The following is a 24264-nucleotide window of genomic DNA, read 5'->3' as shown; positions in this document are numbered from 1 at the left end:
AAGTCAAGTCTCTCCAGAAACCAGACTAATTAACAGATGCACCATTAATTATGTATTAATAATTAATTATATATTAATGCTTGTAATTCCAAACACAAAACCGTAACAATCACTTAAAATAATTGTCAATTAATAAAATTATTTACACTTTGAAAATGTTTGAAATGAAAATTGTATAAAAGCTCAAAACATAGATTGAAGTGTATTAAGTTCAATCGCGTACCTCGTATCAAAATTAAAAATTTTAGAAAATTTTAGATTCTTCTAACATGACGAGTGGACTTGCATCAATTTTTGTGATTTTTATGATATGCTATGTGACGTCAGTAAGTTATATTTATCATTTTATTATTTAACACATTTTCCGGAATTTGATTCTATATTAGTCGAAAGGAGAAAACTATGCTGTTGATTAAAATGCCCTCCAATATAAGTTTCTGAAAATATTAGCCTCATCATGAGATTAATTAATTGAAAATTTTGTTTCTCAAATCGATTTGAGATGAATATACAGTATAAGTTCCGGAAGATATTAATCTCATTATGAGATTAATCAATTGAAAATTTTGATTCTTAAAATCGTTTTGGGATGAATATACAGAGTAGGACATTTTAATCAATCCGCTTCAATATAAGTTTCTGAAGATAGCATCCTCATTATGAGACTAATCAATTAAAAATTTTGATTCGAAAATTTAAGATAAATTGCAATAAATTTCTACAATTTTGTATTCTATACAAGTTTCACTTTACCAATATTTTTCTTTAATGGTGTAACTGATCGAAAAATTCCTCAAATCTATTTTTTTAACCAACAAATTTTTTGTACAGATTCATGGACAAACCGCTTCCTCTACAGTAGAACCTGCCGTTAATGAAACTGACTCTAGAAGAACCATTGATGTTCAACTTGGTGAAGCTAATTTAAATTTGAATGAGAGAAAACCAATAGATGAAACTATTATTCTTTATGCGCTAAAGAGAATATTTCAATTTTTTGGACCAATCGGTACTTTCATAGAACCATTTCTAACTCCAATAGTAAAGCTTAAAATTAGACTTGTGAAAAGTCTACTACCAATACTATTTGGATTCATGGGAGTTGACGCATCATAGAAAACATAATTTGACGGATTCTTGAAGAAAATTTTTTTGGAATATGCATTATATAATATTTATTGTTTCACTAATATATTTGTACTAACAAAATTTTGCTTTTTTGTGGTTTTTAAACGAAAGCGTTGTCAGCAAGGTTTCAACGAAAATCCCGTCGATTAGAAGCCTAAATTGTACCCAACACCAGACGGAAAATATTTGTAATTTTATAGAAAACTGTCTAAAACAGTGAAGATTGGTTTAAGAACCAAATTCGAAGAACTATTAACATTTTCCTAGTACCTTCGGGGGTTTTTAACAATCCAAACAAATATTTTACAACATCCAAAAAAAATCTACCATCAATCGATAAAATTGAAAACTATTTGGGTAATTTCGATGTTTCTTTAAGTGTAGTTTAAGAAATAAAAGGAGAAATGAGCATTCGATATTATTTATTTTGAAAATTTTAATTTCCCTTTACTATTCCTGGAACTTTTAGAGTTTTAAAGATTAGGTTGCATTTTTCGAAGTTGTTTACAAAAACTCGAACATTTGACGGGTCGTGAGAAATGATATATCTTAAAAATGGTCAAACGCTAAATAAATACGATGTTCCGGCATAAGTTTCCGAAAATATAAGCCTCATTATAAGTATAATTAATGGAAAATTTTGAATATTCAAATTGATTTGCGATGAATATACAAAGTGGGTCATTTTAATCTATCCGCTCCGATAAAAGTTTCTGAAGATATTAGCCCCATAATGAGATTAATAAATTATTGGAATTAATCAATATTGAAATTAATAATAAACTACGAATTAATCAATAAGGTGCAAATCTTTTCTAGAAACCGTACTAACAGATGCACCATTACCGAAAGTTGTAGGCCAAATACAAAATCGCAACGATCATTTAAAAATTGATAAAATATTTTTCACGTTTAAAATGTTTATCAAAATCGTATAAAAGCTCAAAGTATAAACGGAAGTGAATTAAGTTCAATCGCGTACCTCGTATCTAAATTAAAAATTTTAGAAAATATTCTTCGAACATGACGAGTGGACTTGCATCAATTTTTGTGATTTTTATGATATGCTATGTGACGTCAGTAAGTTTTATTTATTATTTTGTTTTTTACTACGACTTTCACGAACATAATTCTAGCAGTCGAAAGGGGAAAATATGTTTCTAAGGATTCTGTCGTTCGATGGAAAAACTCTCTCGTGTCAGTCTGTTTATCTATTCGTATGTCTCAACTGATTTTGTTCTACTTTAGTTTTTTTTTGTAATCGAGAAACTTTTTTACAGATTCATGGACAAACCCCTCCAACAGTACAATCTACCATTCAAGAAAATGAGCCAGCTAGAAGAAACATGGAATTTAAATTTGGTGATAGACGACCAAAGAGAAAAAGCGACGAAGATATTATCTCGATAATGTTTAAGAAAATACTGCATTCATTAGGACCATTAAGTGAATTCATAGAACCAGTTCTAACCCCTATAGTCACGTTGATAGTTAGTGTTGGGAAACGTATAATAAATGTTATAGAAGGACTTGGAGCATGATAATGGAAAACATAATTTGGATGGCATTTTAAGTTTGATGGATTATTTTAGAAAAAATTTTTAAATACACTATATTAAAATATTTATTGTTTTACTAATTTTTTTTAAACATAAACAAATTTTTTTTTCTTAAATTAAAAAACTATTCTAATTTTTTTCCTTAAATTAATAAAACTATTCTAATTTTTTTCCTTAAATTAATAAAACTATTCTAATTTTTTTTTATTTTTATACCAAATAGCTGCAAAAAATTTAACAGCAAAATTACAACGAAAATCCTGACGATCAGAACTAACTAGCTCGACTCGTGAAGAATTCCGCTCCTGTAGATATCATAACTCGTGCTACTCTATACCCTGTACAAAGAAACTTTATAAAAATTTTGAAAACAAATTAAAAATTCTTAAAATTAATTAATATTAGTAATTATATGTCTAGAGTATTAGGAGAACATTTATAAAAACTAACATTTTTGGTCTAACAAACTTATTTTTTGAATTTATTATACTCTTTCGTTCAAATTATTTATCTAGCGTGATTTTTCCTAAGAGGTTAATTGGTTGTAGTAAACATGACTTTGTAAAATTTACTTTTTTTAAATTATTTGGGTATTTTCGAGGTATCTTTAAGTGTAATTTAAGAAATAAAATAAGAAATGAGCATTCAATATGATATATTTCGAAAATTTTAATTTTTCTCTACCATTCCTGAAACATTTTCTGAAAACTCGAAAAATTGACGGACATTTGACGGGTCGTGAGAAATGATGATCTAATTCCACAGCTTTCATAAGAAAACCATGGTTTTACCCTACCATTTATTTATTGTACAACCTTTGGTAATCAAGACTTTTTTTAAATTTGATTTTCGAAATTAAGTTGAGTATTCTCGAATTTTATTAAGTGTTGTATTAAACAATTTAAAAAAAATTGGAAACGAGCATTCAGTTTAGACATTTTTAATTTTCCTTTACTATTCCTGCAACATTTTCAGTTCTAAAAAGCAAGTTACACTTTTTAAAATTGTTTTAAAGCTCAAAAATTTTGATTTTTCTTAATAAAATTCGAGAATTCATTTTAAACTGAAATTAGTATGAATATTTGACTTGTAATCCTTACTAAAGTTTAAATCCTTAAAAATGTTTATTTAAAATTATCATAAGTTAAAAGGTAAAATCATTTTTAATATTTTTGGGTCAATGCAATTAAATTTTTAATATAAACTCAACAGGGATTCAAAAAAAAATCGATATAAATGTAAAGGATTATTTAATCCTTTCCTGAAATAAAAATACTTATTCAATAAATTATTTTTTTAAAGTCACTAACCTTTGTGATCTTCATCTTTGATCCATTGATGATCCATCCGATGATCCAAAAAAAAAAACACTGAAAATAAGAAAAATAGAAAATATTTTTCAAACAAAACTGATAATGAGAGTAATTGAATGAAAATTTTGATTTGTCTTAATAAAAATTTGGGATTAATAAATTTTATTTACAAAAACAGGCAGTTAATGATTTGAAATTTATATAATTAATATTTGGCTTGTAATCCTTTATTAAAGTATAAATCTTTAAAAATATTTATTTTAAATTATCATAAATTAATAAAATCATTTTTAATATTTTTGGGTCAATTAAATTTTTATAAAAAACTCAACTGGGAGATTCTAAAATATCGATAAAAATGTAAAGGATTTTTTAATCTTTTTCTGAAATAAAAATATTTATTTAAATTCACCCACCTTTAAGAAATTTCTTTTGATCCTTTGATTGTACGATGATCTTTGATGAAAAAACACTGAAAATAAGAAAAAATATATAAATTTTCAAGGTATGAAAGCAAATACGTTTGAAAAAAACCGGCTTTAAAAATTATTTTGATTTAAATCGAGGATAAAAATGTTTAGTATTTTCTAAATACTAGAAAAAATGGTTAAAATTAAATAAAAAAAGTTTTTTTTTCTAAAAAATATTAATTTACGAAATAATAATTGTTTAAATTTAAAAAAAAACCGGCCTTAAAAAATTATTTTGATTTAAATCAGGGATACAAATTTTTTAGTATTTTCTAAATACTAGAAAAAATGGTTAAAATTAAATAAAAAAAATTTTTTTCCACAAAAATATGTTAAAAAATTAAAAAATATCAATTCACGAGATAATAATTGTTGAAATATTTAAAAAAAAACCGGCCTTAAAAAATTATTTTGATTTAAATCGGGGATACAAATTTTTTAGTATTTTCTAAATACTAGAAAAAATGGTTAAAATTAAATAAAAAAAATTTTTTTTTTCTAAAAAATATAAATAGTATTTTCTAAATACTAAAAAAAAATAATTAAAATTAAATAAAAATAGATTAATAATTTTTTTAATATCGAAAAATTCGGAATTGGGACCATAAGATGCACCAAAATGACCATATGTGATATAAAAATCAAAAAATCTAACTACTACGTCTGAATACAGTCAAAAAGTGTAACAAAAACGAACATCGAACGAACAAAACCGAACAAGTTAAAACTACCATGTCTAAACTGACTCTAAAAGTGACCCACGCTACCATGTCGCAAAAGTGTACCGTGAATATCTGATAATGAGAACATATGGAAAGTAAATTTAATTTAAAATAATTAATAATTTAAAAAAAACTAAATTAATATTAATTGTAGGTAATTTGTTTAAAAAAAAAAAACTTTCCATATAAAAAACTTCATAAAATCACCAAAAATAAAAAATTTTTTTATTTACCTGTATATAGTTTACTGATGTTCACAATATGGAATTTTTAAAAGTAAAAAATTTCCAAAAATTTTTACCCCACTTCAATAAAAAATATATCACTTTATAGAAAAACTATTTAAACAAATTTTTAAATAAAAAAAATTATAAATTATTACGAATTTCCGCAAAAAAAAAAATAAATTGCGGAGAGCACTTTCAGCACATCCATTAGGCACCGCATTTCACAGCTAAATGGACGCTTACTTAGTCAGGATAATAGGATTATGGGTATTTAATCTTGAGCCCTTCGAATTAAAGAGAGAGTCAGTAGATTTAAAATAGTTATTATTCCTAATATTAAATTATGCAAATATTATGATTAATTTGAAATATTTCTTGTAAAATGAATTATGTAAAATTAATAAAATTAATTATATTAATTTTAAAATATAAATTTTACTTTAAAACATGCTTAAATAATATTTAATATTAAATAAAAGTTTACAAATTCATATTTGTTATCCTTGTCTAATGCTAAAATAAAAATAGAGGAATAATGTATAATTCAATAAATGTCAAAATGACAGATAATTTTTATATTTTAAAATGCTTTATTTTCATATAAAATGATGAAATTGATGAAAATTTAGGGTCAATATCGAGAAAAATGATAAAATTTTACCTATATATGCACTTTTCTTTCAGTTTTTGTCGAATTTTTTTCCATTCAATGTAATGAACATAAACGCATTAGATTGTTTTATATAAACATATTTTAACTGTTTAGATAACAAAAGAATCTGTTTAGACGAACCTTGATGTAAATTTTAGAAAATTTATAAGATGGCCTGGAAAATCTACCCATTTTACTTACCTATGAACCCTTTTTTTACCTTAAAATAGTTTTATAATAGATTCAAATGTCTCAATTCATTGCTTCTATCTCAGAAGGATTTTTTCTTGTTCGTACAGCAAAAGAATAAATCACAGCATATACAGGATACTTAAATAATTAGCCTTGTTAGTTGTTACATATTTTTTTTTAAGATAACTATTTCTAATCACGAGTAATAATAATTTCCCATGAGCTATTTTCAGATTATTAATAGACCTAAAAAAAGACATACTTTAGCCTTGAAAACAAAGGTTTTAAGGCATTTCATGTTATAAATAGGTGATATAACACGTTTTATTAGGTATTTAACCTAATTATTAATTTTTTGCACTTATTTATTGATTGCATCTATCAATATTCTTGTTGCAAATAATTAATGGAACGAACACGCGTTCAAATCAAGATAAAAGATTGTAAAAAGATGATCAAATATTTGTCTAGCCATTTTATCAATTAATCATTCTTTTATATGTCTTTTATGAAAAATTTATATTGATTTTCGTGTACGGATTAGGAGAAATTAACTATCAAAGCTTGTGTTTTTATCAAAAAAAGCTTTTCATTTTTATGTTCATAGTTCTTAATTTTGGTATGATTTAAAGCTTAAAACTTGAGGAATATTGATAAAAACGTTTTATATAAATGACAGAACATTTTTAAAAGCTTAATAACAGAATATTTTTAAACTTAATGACTTAAAAACCAACATTTATTAAGACTTCTTCATGTACCATCATGTAAAAAGGGCCTATTTTTTAATTAATTTCTAGTAATTTCGTACAGAAAATCGCCTTGATATTTAAACAGAAGGCGTATTAAACAAAGATTCATCTTTTTTGTTTGTAATACTTTTGTTTTTTTATCAAAACACCTTAAGTCAAGCAAGAATAAAGTTAAAGCTTGTGTTTTTATCAAAAAAAGTTTGTCATTTTTATGTTCATAGATCTTAATTTTGGTATGATTTTAAAGCTTAAAACTTGAGGAATATTGCTAAAAACATTTTATATAAATGACAGAACATTTTTAAAAGCTTAATAACAGAATATTTTTAAACTTAATGACTTAAAAACCAACATTTATTAAGACTTCTTCATGTACCATCATGTAAAAAGGGCCTATTTTTTAATTAATTTCTAGTAATTTCGTACAGAAAATCGCCTTGATATTTAAACAGAAGGCGTATTAAACAAAGATTCATCTTTTTTGTTTGTAATACTTTTGTTTTTTTATCAAAACACCTTAAGTCAAGCAAGAATAAAGTTAAAGCTTGTGTTTTTATCAAAAAAAGTTTGTCATTTTTATGTTCATAGATCTTAATTTTGGTATGATTTTAAAGCTTAAAACTTGAGGAATATTGCTAAAAACATTTTATATAAATGACAGAACATTTTTAAAAGCTTAATAACAGAATATTTTTAAACTTAATGACTTAAAAACCAACATTTATTAAGACTTCTTCATGTACCATCATGTAAAAAGGGCCTATTTTTTAATTAATTTCTAGTAATTTCGTACAGAAAATCGCCTTGATATTTAAACAGAAGGCGTATTAAACAAAGATTCATCTTTTTTGTTTGTAATACTTTTGTTTTTTTATCAAAACACCTTAAGTCAAGCAAGAATAAAGTTAAAGCTTGTGTTTTTATCAAAAAAAGTTTGTCATTTTTATGTTCATAGATTTTAATTTTGGTATGATTTTAAAGCTTAAAACTTGAGGAATATTGCTAAAAACATTTTATATAAATGACAGAACATTTTTAAAAGCTTAATAACAGAATATTTTTAAACTTAATGACTTAAAAACCAACATTTATTAAGACTTCTTCATGTACCATCATGTAAAAAGGGCCTATTTTTTAATTAATTTCTAGTAATTTCGTACAGAAAATCGCCTTGATATTTAAACAGAAGGTGGATTAAACAAAAATTCATCTTTTTTTCGTAATACTTTTTGTTTTTTTATCGAAACACCTTAAGTCAAGCAAGAATAAAGTTAAAATTCAAAAACTGGGCCTGAATTCAGTTAGATCTCCTAATCTATTTGAAAAGAGGTGATGCTTAATTTTGGTATGATTTTAAAGCTTAAAACATGAGGAATATTGATAAAAGTATTTTATATAAATGACAGAACATTTTTAAAAGCTTAATGACAGAACATTTTTAAACTTAATGACTAAAAAACCAACATTTATTACGACTTTTTCATGTACCATCATGTAAAAAGAGCTATTTTTTAATTTTTTCTAGGAATTTCGTACAGAAAATCGCCTTGATATTTATACAGAAGGCGTATAAACATAAATTCATCTTTTTTTCTGTAATACTTTTGTTTTTTTTTATCGAAACACCTTAAGTCAAGCAAGAGTAAAGTTAAAATTCAAAAACTGGGCCTGAATTCAGTTAGATCTCCTAATCTATTTGAAAAGAGGTGATGCTTAATTTTGGTATGATTTTAAAGCTTAAAACATGAGGAATATTGATAAAAGTATTTTATATAAATGACAGAACATTTTTAAAAGCTTAATGACAGAACATTTTTAAACTTAATGACTAAAAAACCAACATTTATTACGACTTTTTCATGTACCATCATGTAAAAAGAGCTATTTTTTAATTAATTTCTAGGAATTTCGTACAGAAAATCGCCTTGATATTTAAACAGAAGGCGTATTAAACAAAGATTCATCTTTTTTGTTTGTAATACTTTTGTTTTTTTTATCGAAACACCTTAAGTCAAGCAAGAATAAAGTTAAAGCTTGTGTTTTTATCAAAAAAAGTTGTTCATTTTTATGTTCATAGTTCTTAATTTTGGTATGATTTTAAAGCTTAAAACATGAGGAATATTGATAAAAGCATTTTATATAAATGACAGAACATTTTTAAAAGCTTAATGACAGAACATTTTTAAACTTAATGACTAAAAAACCAACATTTATTACGACTTCTTCATGTACCATCATGTAAAAAGAGCTATTTTTTAATTTTTTCTAGGAATTTCGTACAGAAAATCGCCTTGATATTTATACAGAAGGCGTATAAACATAAATTCATCTTTTTTTCTGTAATACTTTTGTTTTTTTTTATCGAAACACCTTAAGTCAAGCAAGAGTAAAGTTAAAATTCAAAAACTGGGCCTCAATTAAGTTACATCCCCTAATCTATTTGAAAAGAGGCGATGATCTTCAAAAGGCTGAGTAGGTGCTCGGAGAATTGCATTGTCTGGGGGGCTCAACCATGTTTAATCTGACCTAGGTTTCTCTCACATGAAGAGTTTCTTTCAAACATGATTTCGAACATTCTAGCCCAATAATTGATACAACCCAAGGTTATTGTCACTTAAGATGTAGAAAAAAATTTGCAAAGAATTAATTTAAGAAAAAAACAGAACTGAATTACTATAAAAATAGTAATAGACCACAAAATTTCCATTCTTCTGGTAACCTTGGCAAAGGAAAAAAAAAGTTATTATAAAACATATATTATCGTAAAAATTGAAGCGGAAATCAGAGAAATATAATAATTTACGAGAATATAATAAGTACATATTGTTCTGCTTTTTTTTCTACTTTATTTCCAATTTATACCTAAGAAAAAAGTTAATTGACTGAGAAAAATTTTTTAGCTGATGCAACTTTTAGTTCAAATTAAATCATCTAAAAATATTATGGTTTAGAGGAGATGTTGATGGTTTAAAAGAAAAAAAAAATTAAATAACTAATTATAATGAAATTTTTATTGACGTCCATAAAAAAAACATACATAACAAAACTGATTATTACTTTAATTGATTCTAAAAATAAAATTTTGAAAGGGAAAAATTGTGAAATTAATCCTGCGGGGATACCTACCATTTTGTTGTTGTTGTTGCATAATCAAAACTTGTAATGTTGTCACAAAATGGGGAATAAAAATAATCAATCGTTCCCATGGGTTCCAATCGTTACATGGGGTACCGTAAAATATCAAGTCAATCGATATCGAGAGTTCTCGATACGCGCAATCGATATGTAAATTGATTTTGTGTGTAACAATTACATGTACCTTTGTATTAAACATTAAAATATACCAAAGTTTTCAAAGATTTCAAGAAGGGTAGAAACTTGACTGACAATCTCGGTGAATATCTCTGAAACATTGTAGATTTTTACAGTTAGATGAGCATGGGCAATATCTAACCAGAATGGCAGTATTTCGAAGGATTAATCATATTATTGGTCTTTTATTTAGAGTGTTCATCTCACCCAACCCAACCCAACCCAACTTTCTCGTCATCTATCGATTACCAGGTATTGAGTAGAGTGAGCTTTTCATTGAGCTTGGAAACCTAGATCAAATTTAATGTTTGCGTAAGATCTTACGATGCAGACAAGATGTGTGCTTACACATCCAATATTTTTCGCTTGAAGTATTTTTATCGCCAAAAGTTATTTTTTGAGTTTCAAGCCTATACCAACTTAAGAAAGACACCTCGTATATGAATACGGGTAGTATTTACAGACAATTTTGTTGAAAGACTTTGAGATTTTCCTTACAAAAATGAATCAGTACAATTGATTGTTCCATAAGGAAATCGCCATTTGAAGACTTTTAAAATCCTTTATGGTTCCGTATATGATAAGTTTCATTTAATTAAGGTTCATTTACTATCCTACGGATTCAAATGTGGTTAAATTCAGAGTTAAGAAGTATTAAGACTAATTAGTCTGCGTGATAAATTTTTTAGAAAAATTTTTGTTTTTATAAACATAATTAAATATTCACAATAAATATTTTTGCAAAAAATAAATATAAACAAATGAAAAGTTTTTCTTGAAAATATCAATTGAGTTTGAGGTCAATGCAAATTTCCATAAATTTTTTAATCATTTGATCATTCCTAGAAGAAAATAAATAAACAAAAATACTCATTTATGTAGAAAGTTTTATTAATGCGCTTGTATAGATACAGGAATACAGAAGACTATCGATTGTGGTTACTGATGCAAATCTTTCGATGAAGTCATAAACTATATACTTTTCCATGTATTTTCCCCAACAGCTACTCCAAATTTGTTCTGATTTTTACGAGGCCTTCCAAATCTTCTAGAAAAATCAAATGGTTCAGAGCACCTAGCCAAATAGACCCTTGTACTCTGTCCCCGTTACGCTTTTCAGTGGCTATTATAACCAACTGATGTACTGAAATCCAAAATTTGCCTAGCGCTGAGTTTCCTAATTTCTTCTGGTTCGACTATGGCCGGATCAAACCATTTCCTTCGCTGCTGTAAGAGCGCCGGGCAGTAACAGAGAAAGTGGATCGATGTTTCTTCTGAATTTTCTCCGCATCTGTCACACGCGGGAGATTGTCTTTTTCCAATCTGATGTTGGAACTTGTTCAGGTTATCATGCCCTGTGAGTAACTCTACGATGACTCTAATATCAGCTGTGTTTAGTTTCAAGATCTCCTCGGCTCTGTTAATGAGCGAGTTTCCTTCACCCAACAGGCTTTTGGCGATTCGCCCTCCCTCGTAGCTGGTTCATGCCTTTAATTGTTGGTTTTTCAGATTATCTCTTAATCTGTTAAGATCTTCTTGGTATGGCATCCTCGCAAGCTTTTCTTGAGTGGGAGCCATGGTGGTTCCCAGTTTGGCCAGCTTGTCTGCTCTCTCATTACCGTTCCAACCAGAGTGTCCCTATATAAGGATGGCTAATTTATTAATAAAATTTCAAATTTTCTGGATAATTTTCATTTTTTCAGTGTCGAAAAATCCTTAATCGAATTACAAATATAGTTTATTAAAATTTAATGGTAAATTTTAGATGTGATGAACCAAAATCGATTTTTATTGATTTTTAATGACGCCACAAAATATGCAAGAAATGTTTGCAAATAAATAAATATTTTAATGAATAAAATTTCACAATTAATTTGAAAATAAAACGTAGCCTATGTTGTAGATAGGTGGTAATAAGACGTATTAAATTTAAATAAAATAACAAAAATAATGTAATAAATTTTTACAAAAACACCTGGTTTCTTATAATTTTTATGATACGATTTAAAAACAAACAAACTAACTTAACAACATATTTGTTAAAATGGAATCTTCTACAACAACGTTTAAATAATTATAAACTATTAAATAATAACATAACAAAATTGTTGCATATTTAATTAATATGTTTGTTTATTAAGAATGATTTTATAAAAATTTGTATCCCCATACATTAATAACAAACAAATCTCATGAATAATTAAGATATTTACAAAACTCTTTTTACTTTTCTTTTCTAATAACAAATCGAGGAGTCCTCTTTTCCCGTTTCTACATCAGAAGTTTCAGAAAAAATATGATATATGATCAAGTAATTTCAGGTAAACTATATTTTTTCAATTTTGATTGTAAATTATGTTATAATTTGACTTTTGAAGCTTTATATCCTTTCAATTGTTTCAGGTCTTAGCTAAAGCTAATATCTTGATTTATACTAGACCTTCCCTAAACCTCAATTATTTTCATAAAAGAAAACTTTGTTTGTCGGGTTTTACCCAATTGTCAAATGAGTGTAATAAGCCAGTCATTGCTCAAATCTAAATAAACTAAGCCTTTTTCTTGAGACTTCACACGAGGCAAGAGAAGATAAAACTAGATACAGCTTTAAGAAGATATAACTAAATACAGCTTAAAAAGTTGCAGAATTGGATGGGGACATCATGTTCTGTCATCAGATTGGATCTGCGTTCTCAGGGTTCTAATAAACTAAGCCTTTTTCTTGAGACTTTACACGAGGCAAGAGAAGATCAAATTTATAGGGACCTGAAATTGTCTCTTTGAAAAAATATCTTGTAAAATTAACTTGAGAAATTTCTAATTTGGCATTTATAAACATCAAATGTACAAAAAATTTCGTTAATATTAGACTGAAACGTAAAAAAAATGATAATTTCAAGCTTTCTAGGAAATTTTCTGGGATATTATTCCAGGCTTTACTGATTAATTATTTTGGATTAATATTTTAATTGCGGGAAATTACGTGGATGTTTAAAAATAAGACATATTCAAAGATTTTGCTCGACGTTTCGTCAATTTATTTTGACTATCTCAAGCTCTGAAAAATGTTTAAGAGAATGAATGTTTTTTAATTCATAAAATATAATAATATAAAACTATAAATAAATCAAATAAAAATTTAAAATATTTACTATAAATTTATTATAAATATTTCTTGTAAAATGAATTATGTAAAATTAATAAAATTAATTATATTAATTTTAAAATATAAATTTTACTTTAAAACATGCTTAAATAATATTTAATATTAAATAAAAGTTTACAAATTCATATTTGTTATCCTTGTCTAATGCTAAAATAAAAATAGAGGAATAATGTATAATTCAATAAACGTCAAAATGACAGATAATTTTTATATTTTAAAATGGTTTATTTTCATATAAAATGATGAAATTGATGAAAATTTAGGGTCAATATCAAGAAAAATGATAAAATTTTACCTATATATGCACTTTTCTTTCAGTTTTTGTCGATTTTTTTTAAGTGCATTAGATTGTATCATATAAAGATATTTCAACTGTTTAGATAACAAAAGAATCTGTTTAGATGAACCTTAATGGAAATTTTAGATAATTTATAAGATGGCCTGGAAAATCTACCCATTTTACTTACCTATGAACCCTTTTTTTACCTTAAAATAGCTTAATGAACTTAAGTACATTCGATTGTATCATGTAAAGATATTTTAACTGTTTAGATAATAAAAGAATCTGTTTAGATGAACCTTGATGGAAATTTTAGAAAATTTATAAGATGGCCTGGAAAAACTACCCTTTTTACTTACCTATGAACCCTTTTTTTACTTTAAAATAGTTTTATAATAGATTCAAATGTCTCATTTCGTGGATGTTTAAAAATAAGACATATTCAAAGATTTTGCTCGACGTTTCGTCAATTTATTTTGACTTTCTCAAGCTCTAAAAAATGTTAAAGAGAATGAATGTTTTTAATTCATAAAATATAATAATGTACAACTATACAACTATAAATAAATCAAATAAAAATTTAAAATATTTACTATAAATTTATTTTAAAAAAATAATTACAAAGACTTTAATTAATAACATTTTATTTTACAACTTATACCAAGTAAAACTTTTTTTATTAATTTAATATTTTTAATATTAATAAAATTAACATATAACAAATACAATAAAATTATTTATTTATCAAGAAGACATTTTAAGAATAATTATCAATAATTTATTGATTAATATAAATAAATATATGTTAACATGTCTTGTCTTGGTCGTATGACCTTTTATACAAATACTTATATCTAAATTAAATTAATATACATATTATTATTAAATATTATAAACGCATGTTTTATAATATTTATTTTTAATATATTTATTTAATTTTTAATAATTTGTTTTTAAAATATTTACAATATTTTTATATATTTTATTATAATATAATTTCATTCATTAATTTTTGTAGAAAATTCTATTTGTTTATTTTCAAATATTTATTATTTATATTAATTATTATTGATTATAAATTTATAATAAATAAAGGAAATGTTTTTTTAGATGATAAAATTATTCGTAATTGGGTGTAGTATTCATTTTTACTCCAAAAATTTATCCAAAATATGAAATTATATTATAACACCGAAGATGTATATTTAAATTATTTATTATTGTATATAAAAAAGTTACATAATGTTTATGTATTTGAAGGAGACGTTAGCTTGTCGACATAAATGGTCGAACTGGTTATTGAATTTAGAATCTTGTTGATGTAAACTTGGTTTCCATATAAATTGTTTTTAGAGGATAACTTGATTCCATTACATCATTCCCCCCTCCTTGAGATGAAGAAGGGACGGGCAGAATTCGAATCTGAAGAAGAATGGTGCAGTACAATTCCTTGAAGCAACAAATAATAATACATGTTGATTGTAAGTTGATGCGTATTATTCGCTGGGACATCGATCAGTGGATAATAACACTATAGCTGTGTAGCATCCAAAAATCAAAACATGTTGACATGTTGAGTGCAGATCGCCCCCTTTGACATAACTGCTAGTATCTTCGTCCATAATATTAATCATCATAAAAGTTTATTCCGAACTTAAACATAATCATTCCCATCACCGGAGATTCCTCGTTTCCAATTTTAGTCAATTTGGTATCGGAACCATTTTATAACACCGAAGATGTATATTTAAATTGTTTATTTGTGTATATAAAAAAGTTACATAATGTTTATGTATTTGAAGGAGACGTTAGCTTGTCGACATAAATGGTCGAACTGGTTATTGAATTTAGAATCTTGTTGATGTAAACTTGGTTTCCATATAAATTGTTTTTAGAGGATAACTTGATTCCATTACAATATATAGAATTTTGAGTGATGTCATAGTAAACACCTGACCAATCGTTGAATGGACCCGATTTTTGTATTTTTTGAGTCAAAATTTCTCTATGTACAGATTTTTCAAAACAAGTACCTCCTGAGACAAATTTTTCGCTTCCAATTTCGAGAAAACTATATACAAGTTGGACCATTTTGATCCATTATGGCTAATAGCTTGTTTTGTAATTAACTAATCACAAAGTAGCTTTTTACAAAACTTGCAGAGTTTAATGGGGACATGTTCTGACATCAGGTATTATCCTAGTTTTTGGATCGTACTAAAAACTTCCCTCGTAAAAATTATGATCTCAGACACTGAATGAAAATTGATTTGAAAGTTTTATTTACAATTATCAATGTTTTCAGGTCAAACTTAATAAAAGTTATAAATAAACTATTATTAGTTCCCGTTGACGACAAGATAGATATCTTAGTAATATCTTAATAAAGATTTAATTTTCTAAAATTTTACATAAATAAATTCCCAATTAAAATATTCCACAGAAAATTAATATTGATAGCAATTTTAGAATAATAAGTATAATTATTAATTATTAAACTAAAAAATAAAAAAATTAAAACACATGCCTACAAGTAACTTTCTTATTACTTAAGTAAAGTTCAAAGTATAGAAAATGAAAAATATAAACAAATCATAATAAATTTTAATGATAATCATTTTATTATTTTTCTTGATTTGATTAAAATTAAATCAATTTGTTGTATTAATACAATTATCAAGAGCAAATCTATTTTTTGCATAATTTTAGAATATTGCAATATTTTATATCATTTTTTGTATAAATTTTTCTAATTAAACTTGAAATATTTATAAAGTTATTAAAGTTAATTCAAAATTTGTAGCTGTGGTCTTTTTCTGTTGAATTTTTGCAGTTATCTTGGGCGGTAATAAGATTTTTGACATGATTTTTGAGGTAGAATTATGATGGAAGCGCTAAAAGAGTTTGTAAAATGGACTCAGACGAATGTCCTCTATTTTCCTTGAGAACTTTCGGATAAAGCATTTTCCCTTAGGCTAAAGCGTTTTCTTTCGATTAAATCAACCCTAAATCTAGCCTGCTCTTACATCCCTTATATGGATGGGGACAGTTTTTTTCTTTTCTTTACTTTTAAAAGGATTTTTTTAAATTTGTTTTCATTCGTTTCAAGTTAAAATTATTAAAAACTTTCAAAATATGTCGTTTTTTGAGATTTCTCTATAAGAGCAATGTATTTTACATCGATTTTCTATGATTTTTTCTGAAAAATTTGCATGAATACCTAGGCTGAAATGTTAACCACATATTCGTTGAGTAAAATTCTACCTATTAACAAATTTTGAGCCTTGAAATCAAACTTTGTTGTCATGCTTATACATCCTTAATGATTCACATTTTACAAAAGGATTTCTTAACAAAATTAATAATGACGGCAACACAAGGATCTATGTCTTCGATTTCATCTATAAATAAAATAAATAATAATTAAATTTCCAATCTAATTAATTTATGCGGGGACACACCCACTGTTGTAGTAAGAAAAAACCAGCTAAGCTAAAATTATATATGAAAAAAATTTCCGTTTTTATCTTTTTATATGTTTGAGTGGAAAATTAGAGCACATATTATTGTGATGTCAGATCCTACTCTTACTTAGAAACAGCAGGATTTATTGTAATACTGTTTTTTTTTTGTGTGTAAATTTTCTGATCTAGCAACAAACTGGTATGTCGAGATGACGGATTAAAAAACGGAAATAAACGATGAAAGAACACACCTCTAAAAAAACAGTTTTTTTGCTTCTAATTTTAATATAATTTGCATTTTTATTTTTGTTGGTTGTTATGAGAGGCACGATATTTTTAAAACAATAAATTTTTATAATCAAATACTTGTTTATCAAGTTATTTCTGGTTGAAAGAAAATTTGGAGACAAATCTTTTAAAGAAGTGATAAAATTTATTTGTGTATCATATACAGTTTAACTAGATATCTTTGGTTTGATTCCTTAAAGGATATACCAGGTGTAACAGAACAAATGGTTAATAATCTAGGAGGTGTTACAGATACTTTAGTTGATACAGATATCGAGGTTTTTGTGGTCGCAGAATACGAATATCGTGTCAAAATTAATCTCCAAGGTACCTGATGGCCAGGGTAAACGGTGTCTCTTTCGTTTCCTGGAGTTCTCGTTAAATTCGTTATCTAATCGGTGCAAACTCGTTATTCGGGTGTTTTTGGGTCCGAAACAGTAATGAATCGTAATTGAAATGAAACGGACAGTTTCTGAATAATTAGATTCAATGCGGAATAATTTCAGAGACTGAACGGAATGAAAATGTTGGCTCTACAGTCAGATTCATAAAATATCTCGAAAATTACTCATTTAATGGTCAAATAAACACGATTTTTGTAATTTTCGGGTCAAAATTACCTTATAAACTTAGTTTTATCGAAATCGGAAACAAAAACTTTTTTTACACTTTTTGCAATTTGTAAAAATCGAAAAAATCATAAAAAATTCAAAAAAACACAATTTTTGTAATTTTTGGTTGGGTTGGGTTGGGTTGGGTTAGGTTGGGTTAGGTTGGGTTAGGCTGGGTTAGGCTGGGTTAGGCTGGGTTAGGCTGGGTTAGACTGGGTTAGGCTGGGTTAGACTGGGTTAGGCTAGGTTAGGCTGGGTTAGGTTGGGTTAGGTTGAGTATAAGTGTGGGTGTGGGTGTGGGTGTGGGTTGAGTTGTTTTTTTTTTTTCAATTTTATTGATCTGTATATATAAAAATAAATTGCTGTGCGTTAGTCTCGCTAAAACTCAAAAACGGCTGGACCGATTTTCAAATTTTTTTGTTTGTTTTGTTCGCTATAGTTCAGGGATGGTTTAGAAAAAAAACTAAACAGAGCTGATATTAGAGTCATCGTAGAGTTACTCACAGGGCATGATAACCTGAACAAGTTCCAGCATCAGATTGGAAAAAGACTATCAAATTTTGTAGAAATGATCTACAAATCTACTTCATTGCTTCGTTTCTGCAACATATTACCTCGCGTCGAATTTTCTAAAAAGCAGATCAAAATAATCATGGTCTAAATATTTAAATTAGTTTGATGAGTCAAACTTCTGAATTCAACCTTCTGAATATATAATTTTTGTTTTTTTTTTTAAAGAAATTTAGTTTGATACATAATTCACAAAGTTTTAATTTAAAAAAATTATTATAATTTTAAAAAAATTGAATGAATTTAATTAAGTTAAAAAAGATAAGTCATAGTCAGTCAGTCATATCGGTTCTTATATAACTTAAGTCTTATGACAATGACTAATACATATATAAGAACTTAACTTATTAATATAGAAGGATATACATTTTATTATTATCAATTATAAAATTTAATTTTAATTGTATACCTTCAATAATAGAAAATAATATTATAAAAGAAGCGAAAATAATTGATAAATTATCCACTTAATAAAAAATAATTATGTGCTGCACAAAATTTTTAACAAATATTTATTTCATCAGACAGAAGTTGCTTAAACTAAGCGAATTCTCTTATAAGCATAATTTATAATAAATTAATCTTTAAAAATTATAAATATATGGGTGATTCCATGAAAAAGTGTACCATATGAATGAAAAAATAAAGATTACAGTTTTTGATGGTAAAAATTCTTGAGAATGTAGTGCTAACATTAGTAGTATTTACGAAAGCCAGGGAAATTTTGGATACCAGGCTTGACTAAGTCTAAATCAGTTCTAAAAATTTTATGGGGGGGTTGAGGATTGCCCGATTATTTAAATTAACACATGACTTCAAAACTAGGCATATTTAACATTGATTTTATATGGTAAAACGGTAAATGGATGATATGTTTTCATAGATTTCAAAATGTTATCATCGGTACAATATCAATTACTCATTTTCCTTGAATAGGAAATTCGATAAGAAGATCGCATTCAAGTCGGATCGGATATGTTATTAAAAATATGCGCTGTTTATAAAGACTTTCCGCGTCTCCACGTTGAAAGAGAATGCTTTTTTTTTTTTAATTATTTTTTTTGCATGATCATTTAATAAAGACTAATATTTTTTTATTTAAAAAAAAAAAATAAAAATAATATTATACAATTATTAATATTAAAATTTTTTTAATAAATTTTTATACTTTAATATTTTTATTACACAATAATCTATAACTGATTGATTTTTTTTTTTTAAATTAATTTAAAATTAACATCAATTATATTGAATTGAAAAGAATTTATTTAATTTTTTTTAAATATAAATTATTCATAATTTTTGTGGTTTAAAATTTTGACCAATTCTTGAATTTTTAAAGAATATTATCAGTTCACAAAATTGATTCGCCTCTGATATGATACAGCAAAGATTATTAATCTGATCTTATAATATAGAGCTTAAAAATACGCAAAGAAATAAAAGTTTGGTGGAAGCGGTGGGAAAAAATACCAATGAATGCTAGAATTCGGTGTTGAAATATCAACAAAACCATCGATTTTGAACGGTCCAGAAAGGTTTGACTACAATAATTAATTTAAATATCTTGACGATACAGCAATAATGGAAGTCGTATGTGATTTAATATTATAATCATATAAAAATTTATTATTAATAAATTTAAATATTAAAATAGAAAATTTATTAAAACGATCGATGCCATCAATCTTAATATTCAAGTTTTTATAGTAACTTTTTTTTTACTACATTCAATTCTCATGTATAAACATAAAATATAATTGACTTTTAGTGAAAAATTTATATAAATAATTGTAATTGTATGTAATTTTCTGATGCAATTTTTTCCAAAAATTACATGTATACGTCCTTATTTCCAATCGGGACATGTCACACATAACTTTACAGTGGCTACAAAAAAGATTCAAATAAAATTCATAAAATTCACAAAAAAAACACAAAATTATTAAACACTGGCGTTAATTTTATTTGTAAATATTTCATGAAAGCCACTGTATTTGATTACAAACTATAGTGGCTTCAATTAAAAAAAGTAAATTAAATTTATTGAGATTTTTTTTGATACATCTAATTAATTAACTTTTTTGCATAAATGTGACAAATTATTTTTAAAAAAATATTGAAGCCATTGTATTTTTTTAAATTTTTTATAATAATTAAATAAATAAATATATAATAAATTAGTTATATTAAATAAACTGGGAATATTTAAATAAGACAAGGTTATTAATTTAATATTTAATTACGATTCTTATTAAAAAATTATTATTGGTCAATATCATTTTTCTTCAAAGGAAATCGTAGAAAAAAAAAATTTATCAGATATATCTGAAATAAATTATAATAATTCCAATTTTTAAAAGAATTAACATTATTTATCTAATTAGATTTATATAGGAAATACATTTAAAATGCATGTTATAAAAATTATTGCACGAATTTCTTTTTTTTTTTATGCAATTTAATGCGCAAAAAGATATACTAGGCCTTCATCTATAAAATATAATATGATCGTTTAATATTCTAACTTCATAATTCTTACACAGAATTAACTGGTTTATAAATTTTAAAATTCCTTGGTTAAATTTTTAAAATTTTAAGACTGGAGTCAAAACTCATATTTTTTGTAGCTTTCCAAAGAGCTCTTAAAAAATTATATTGAACTATATAGATTTCCCAAAGATGCCAAAGGTTTTAGTATCCGGTCAAAAACTACAAATAGAAGCACTGAATCATAAAATTCAATTAAGAAGGTTATCAAAGGAATTTTAAAAATAAGGATCAATTGATTTATGATGATTTAAGTTTTAATTGAAAAATTTTTGACCCCAAAATTTCCTGCACAGATTTTTCTTTATTTAGTACACGCACAAAGTTATTTCCAAGTATTTTCATGCATCATGCATTAAGTGGTTTGACAAAGGGAATTAACCGGACAAATACACGGTAAAACTATTACAACGAATTCAATTTTTCTGAAAAAAATTACCACTTTTTATTATTGTTTCTGATGCAATGTAATCAATTACTTTCATAAGGCAAAATACCTTCAAAAAATACGGTAAAAATTTAAAATCTTAAGAAAAAAAAATGGGATAAGAAATGGTTAAACGTTTTTACACAAAAATCTAATTACATGAATTGTATTAATTTTTTTACAGTAATTGAAAAAAGTGCATAAAAAAACGAGTTAAATACGACCCTTAGATATTTAATTAATTTTCTGATTCAGTGAATTACAGCATTCATTTGATAAATTACAGTAAAATTTATGTTGTTCGACTTCGCCAGATGATCAATACATCCATGTTTCTGAAACAAACCGAGAAATTATTAATAGACTTAAATTTTGTTCGACTCTGATAATTCCCAATCACATTTACTTCGAAAAATAACAATTTAAGGCTTGTTATTTTTTATTTTTTACTTTTAAGGAAGTTCCAAAAAATATGAGTGTATGAAAATATTTGAGACTTAAGTTTCAAATTGTGTATTCTGTTAGAAATTGGGAAAGTAGACGAAAATTTTTCGATATATACCATAGTTTTTGAAATATTGATGCCTAAAGATTTAGAGAAAATCACTTTTAGAAGAAATAACACAAAATGCATTCCATTTCATCACTTTAAATGTATTTTATGGAAAAACGAGTGCCACTTGCTATAATTTTCTTTTTAGGAGCTATTAGAAAATTTACCTGTTTAATACACAATTTAAAGATAATCCTAAGAAAACGATTTTTTGGGTGCGTCCTTAAGTTGGCTAATAATGTTTCGTCGAAGGAATTCTAATAATAATTTAATTGTTTTTACGTCGAAACGTAAAGGTATGATAAATTTTCGTGTTAAATACTATGCTTTCTATCATGAGCTTTTTATCATAACAAAATGGCGTAAGAAATTTATAAAATGGCTTACACAAGAAAATCCAATTACAAGAATTCTATTTATTTAACTTTAACGAGTGATTAAAAAAAGTAAATAAACCTTCTATTTGATAACTAAGCATTTTAATTATTGTTAAAACAGTTTTACTATATCTTGTTCTTTTTTGTATCGGTGTAATACACTAAATTCACCTGGAAAAAGATAATGCCATAACAATGTAATAAGGCCATTCCTCTTTACGTTACACTCAATGTTAAATAGTTTATGCACTTGAATATAAAAAGAACATGTAATTTATTGTATATACTCAAATTTCTATTTTCTGATGCAATAATTTATAATTCTTACATCGTTCGATTTAAAAATCATATAACATACATTTCTTAGTACAACTTTAGAGGGACAAAAAAATTATGTATCTATCTATATACACAATCTCATTTTATTTATTGCATAGTTGAACAGACAGAACACACACCTCCCAAGCGTAAAGTGCTCCTTGGCTAGGCTAGAGACACAGCTGCCATAAAAAATTTTTTTTTGTAGAAAAACCCTCAAGTAATTAGTCATTGATGTTTTAAATTATCAGTTTTTTTATTGTACGAGATATAGTCATTAAAAACTTAATCATGTATAACAATTATTTTACTTTTTTTATATTCATATATGCATCGTTTTAAATTGATTGGACTATAAACTGCTTTAGTTGTAATTATAGACCAACATGTTTAAAATGAATTTATTTAGATATAGTTTATTCAATAAAATCTACAAAAATCAAAATAAACACTTCACTCAGATTAATGGATGTTTCACCCTTTTATTAACTTGGTTTCTTGTCTTACCACCATTCTTGAAACTTTATTGCCCCAACCGCCTTAAGGTTTTCTAAATTTTTTTTTAAAAACGAGGACCCTGATGAAATTTAGCACAAAAGAAATTTGACGTATATGAAAAATGTTTCATATTATGTTTGTTTTATTATTTATTGATTTATTTTGAAATAAAATTCATTGCAAATATTTAATAATTATTAAAAATGTAAATAAAATCAATATTATTTTCAAATTTCAAAAAAAAATTATTTCGACATTTGTGAAGATAAAAACATTTTATTTCATAAAATTTAGGTCAATTATATGTGCGGTTTTTACTGACTTTTATCGAAATCGGAGACAACCAATTTTTTTCGAATTTTTCGATTTTTTTTAAGGGGTACCCCTTAGAAAAATTTCAAAAAATCGGAAAAAATTTCTTGTCTCCGATTTCGATAAAACGCAGTTTATAAGGTAATTTTGACCCAAAAAATTCAAAAATCGTATTCATTTGATGAACGGATTGGCCGTTTCGGAGAAAATCGCTATTTCTGTGAAATTTTTGATGATATCGGAGAAACTACGTATCCCTTCATCAAATGAATACGATTTTTGAATTTTTTGGGTTAAAATTACCTTATTTACTGAGTTTTATCGAAATCGGAGACGACAAATTTTTTTCGAATTTTTCGATTTTTTTTTCAGGGGTACCCCTTAGAAAAATTTCAAAAAATCGAAAAAAATTTCCTGTCTCTGATTTCGATAAAACTCAGTTTATAAGGTAATTTTGACCCAAAAAATTCAAAAATCGTATTTATTTGATAATTGGATGGACCGTTTCTGAGAAAATCGCTATTTC

General features: G+C 25.7%; 1 protein-coding gene and 1 long non-coding RNA gene across 4 annotated transcripts; one reads left to right on the top strand and one right to left on the bottom strand.

The window, feature by feature from the left end:
- Positions 1-214: 214 nt before the first annotated feature.
- On the top strand, positions 215-2688 carry LOC123301022. Of its 3 annotated transcripts, none has more exons than XM_044883746.1 (2): positions 215-326; positions 832-1203. In XM_044883746.1, the coding sequence occupies exons 1-2, from the start codon at positions 270-272 to the stop codon at positions 1114-1116; spliced, it is 342 nt and encodes a 113-aa protein (XP_044739681.1). In that variant the 5' UTR covers positions 215-269; the 3' UTR covers positions 1117-1203. The 3 variants fall into 3 exon arrangements, with proteins under 3 accessions (XP_044739681.1, XP_044739683.1, XP_044739682.1); XM_044883748.1 differs by lacking the exon at positions 832-1203 and adding an exon at positions 2409-2688 and having other exon boundaries at positions 294-326; XM_044883747.1 differs by lacking the exons at positions 215-326; positions 832-1203 and adding exons at positions 2083-2208; positions 2409-2688.
- Positions 2689-2889: 201 nt separating this feature from the next.
- On the bottom strand, positions 2890-5511 carry LOC123301010. The gene is made up of 4 exons (XR_006535423.1): positions 5426-5511; positions 4417-4472; positions 3998-4057; positions 2890-3025 (listed from the first exon to the last, which is right to left on the bottom strand). It is a non-coding gene; the product is annotated as an uncharacterized LOC123301010 (long non-coding RNA).
- Positions 5512-24264: the final 18753 nt, after the last annotated feature.

The sequence above is a fragment of the Chrysoperla carnea genome, chromosome 5, assembly GCF_905475395.1.
Source record: "Chrysoperla carnea chromosome 5, inChrCarn1.1, whole genome shotgun sequence".
NCBI lineage: Eukaryota > Metazoa > Arthropoda > Insecta > Neuroptera > Chrysopidae > Chrysoperla > Chrysoperla carnea.
This window is presented reverse-complemented; position numbering and strand designations above follow the sequence as displayed.

Excerpts from the sequence above, each read along its gene's own strand:
- LOC123301022 (XM_044883746.1), top strand. The coding sequence starts at position 270 with ATGACGAGTGGACTTGCATCAATTTTTGTGATTTTTATGATATGCTAT. Across the intron at positions 327-831 it reads TGATATGCTATGTGACGTCA|ATTCATGGACAAACCGCTTC; the intron begins GTAAGTTATATT and ends TTTTTTGTACAG.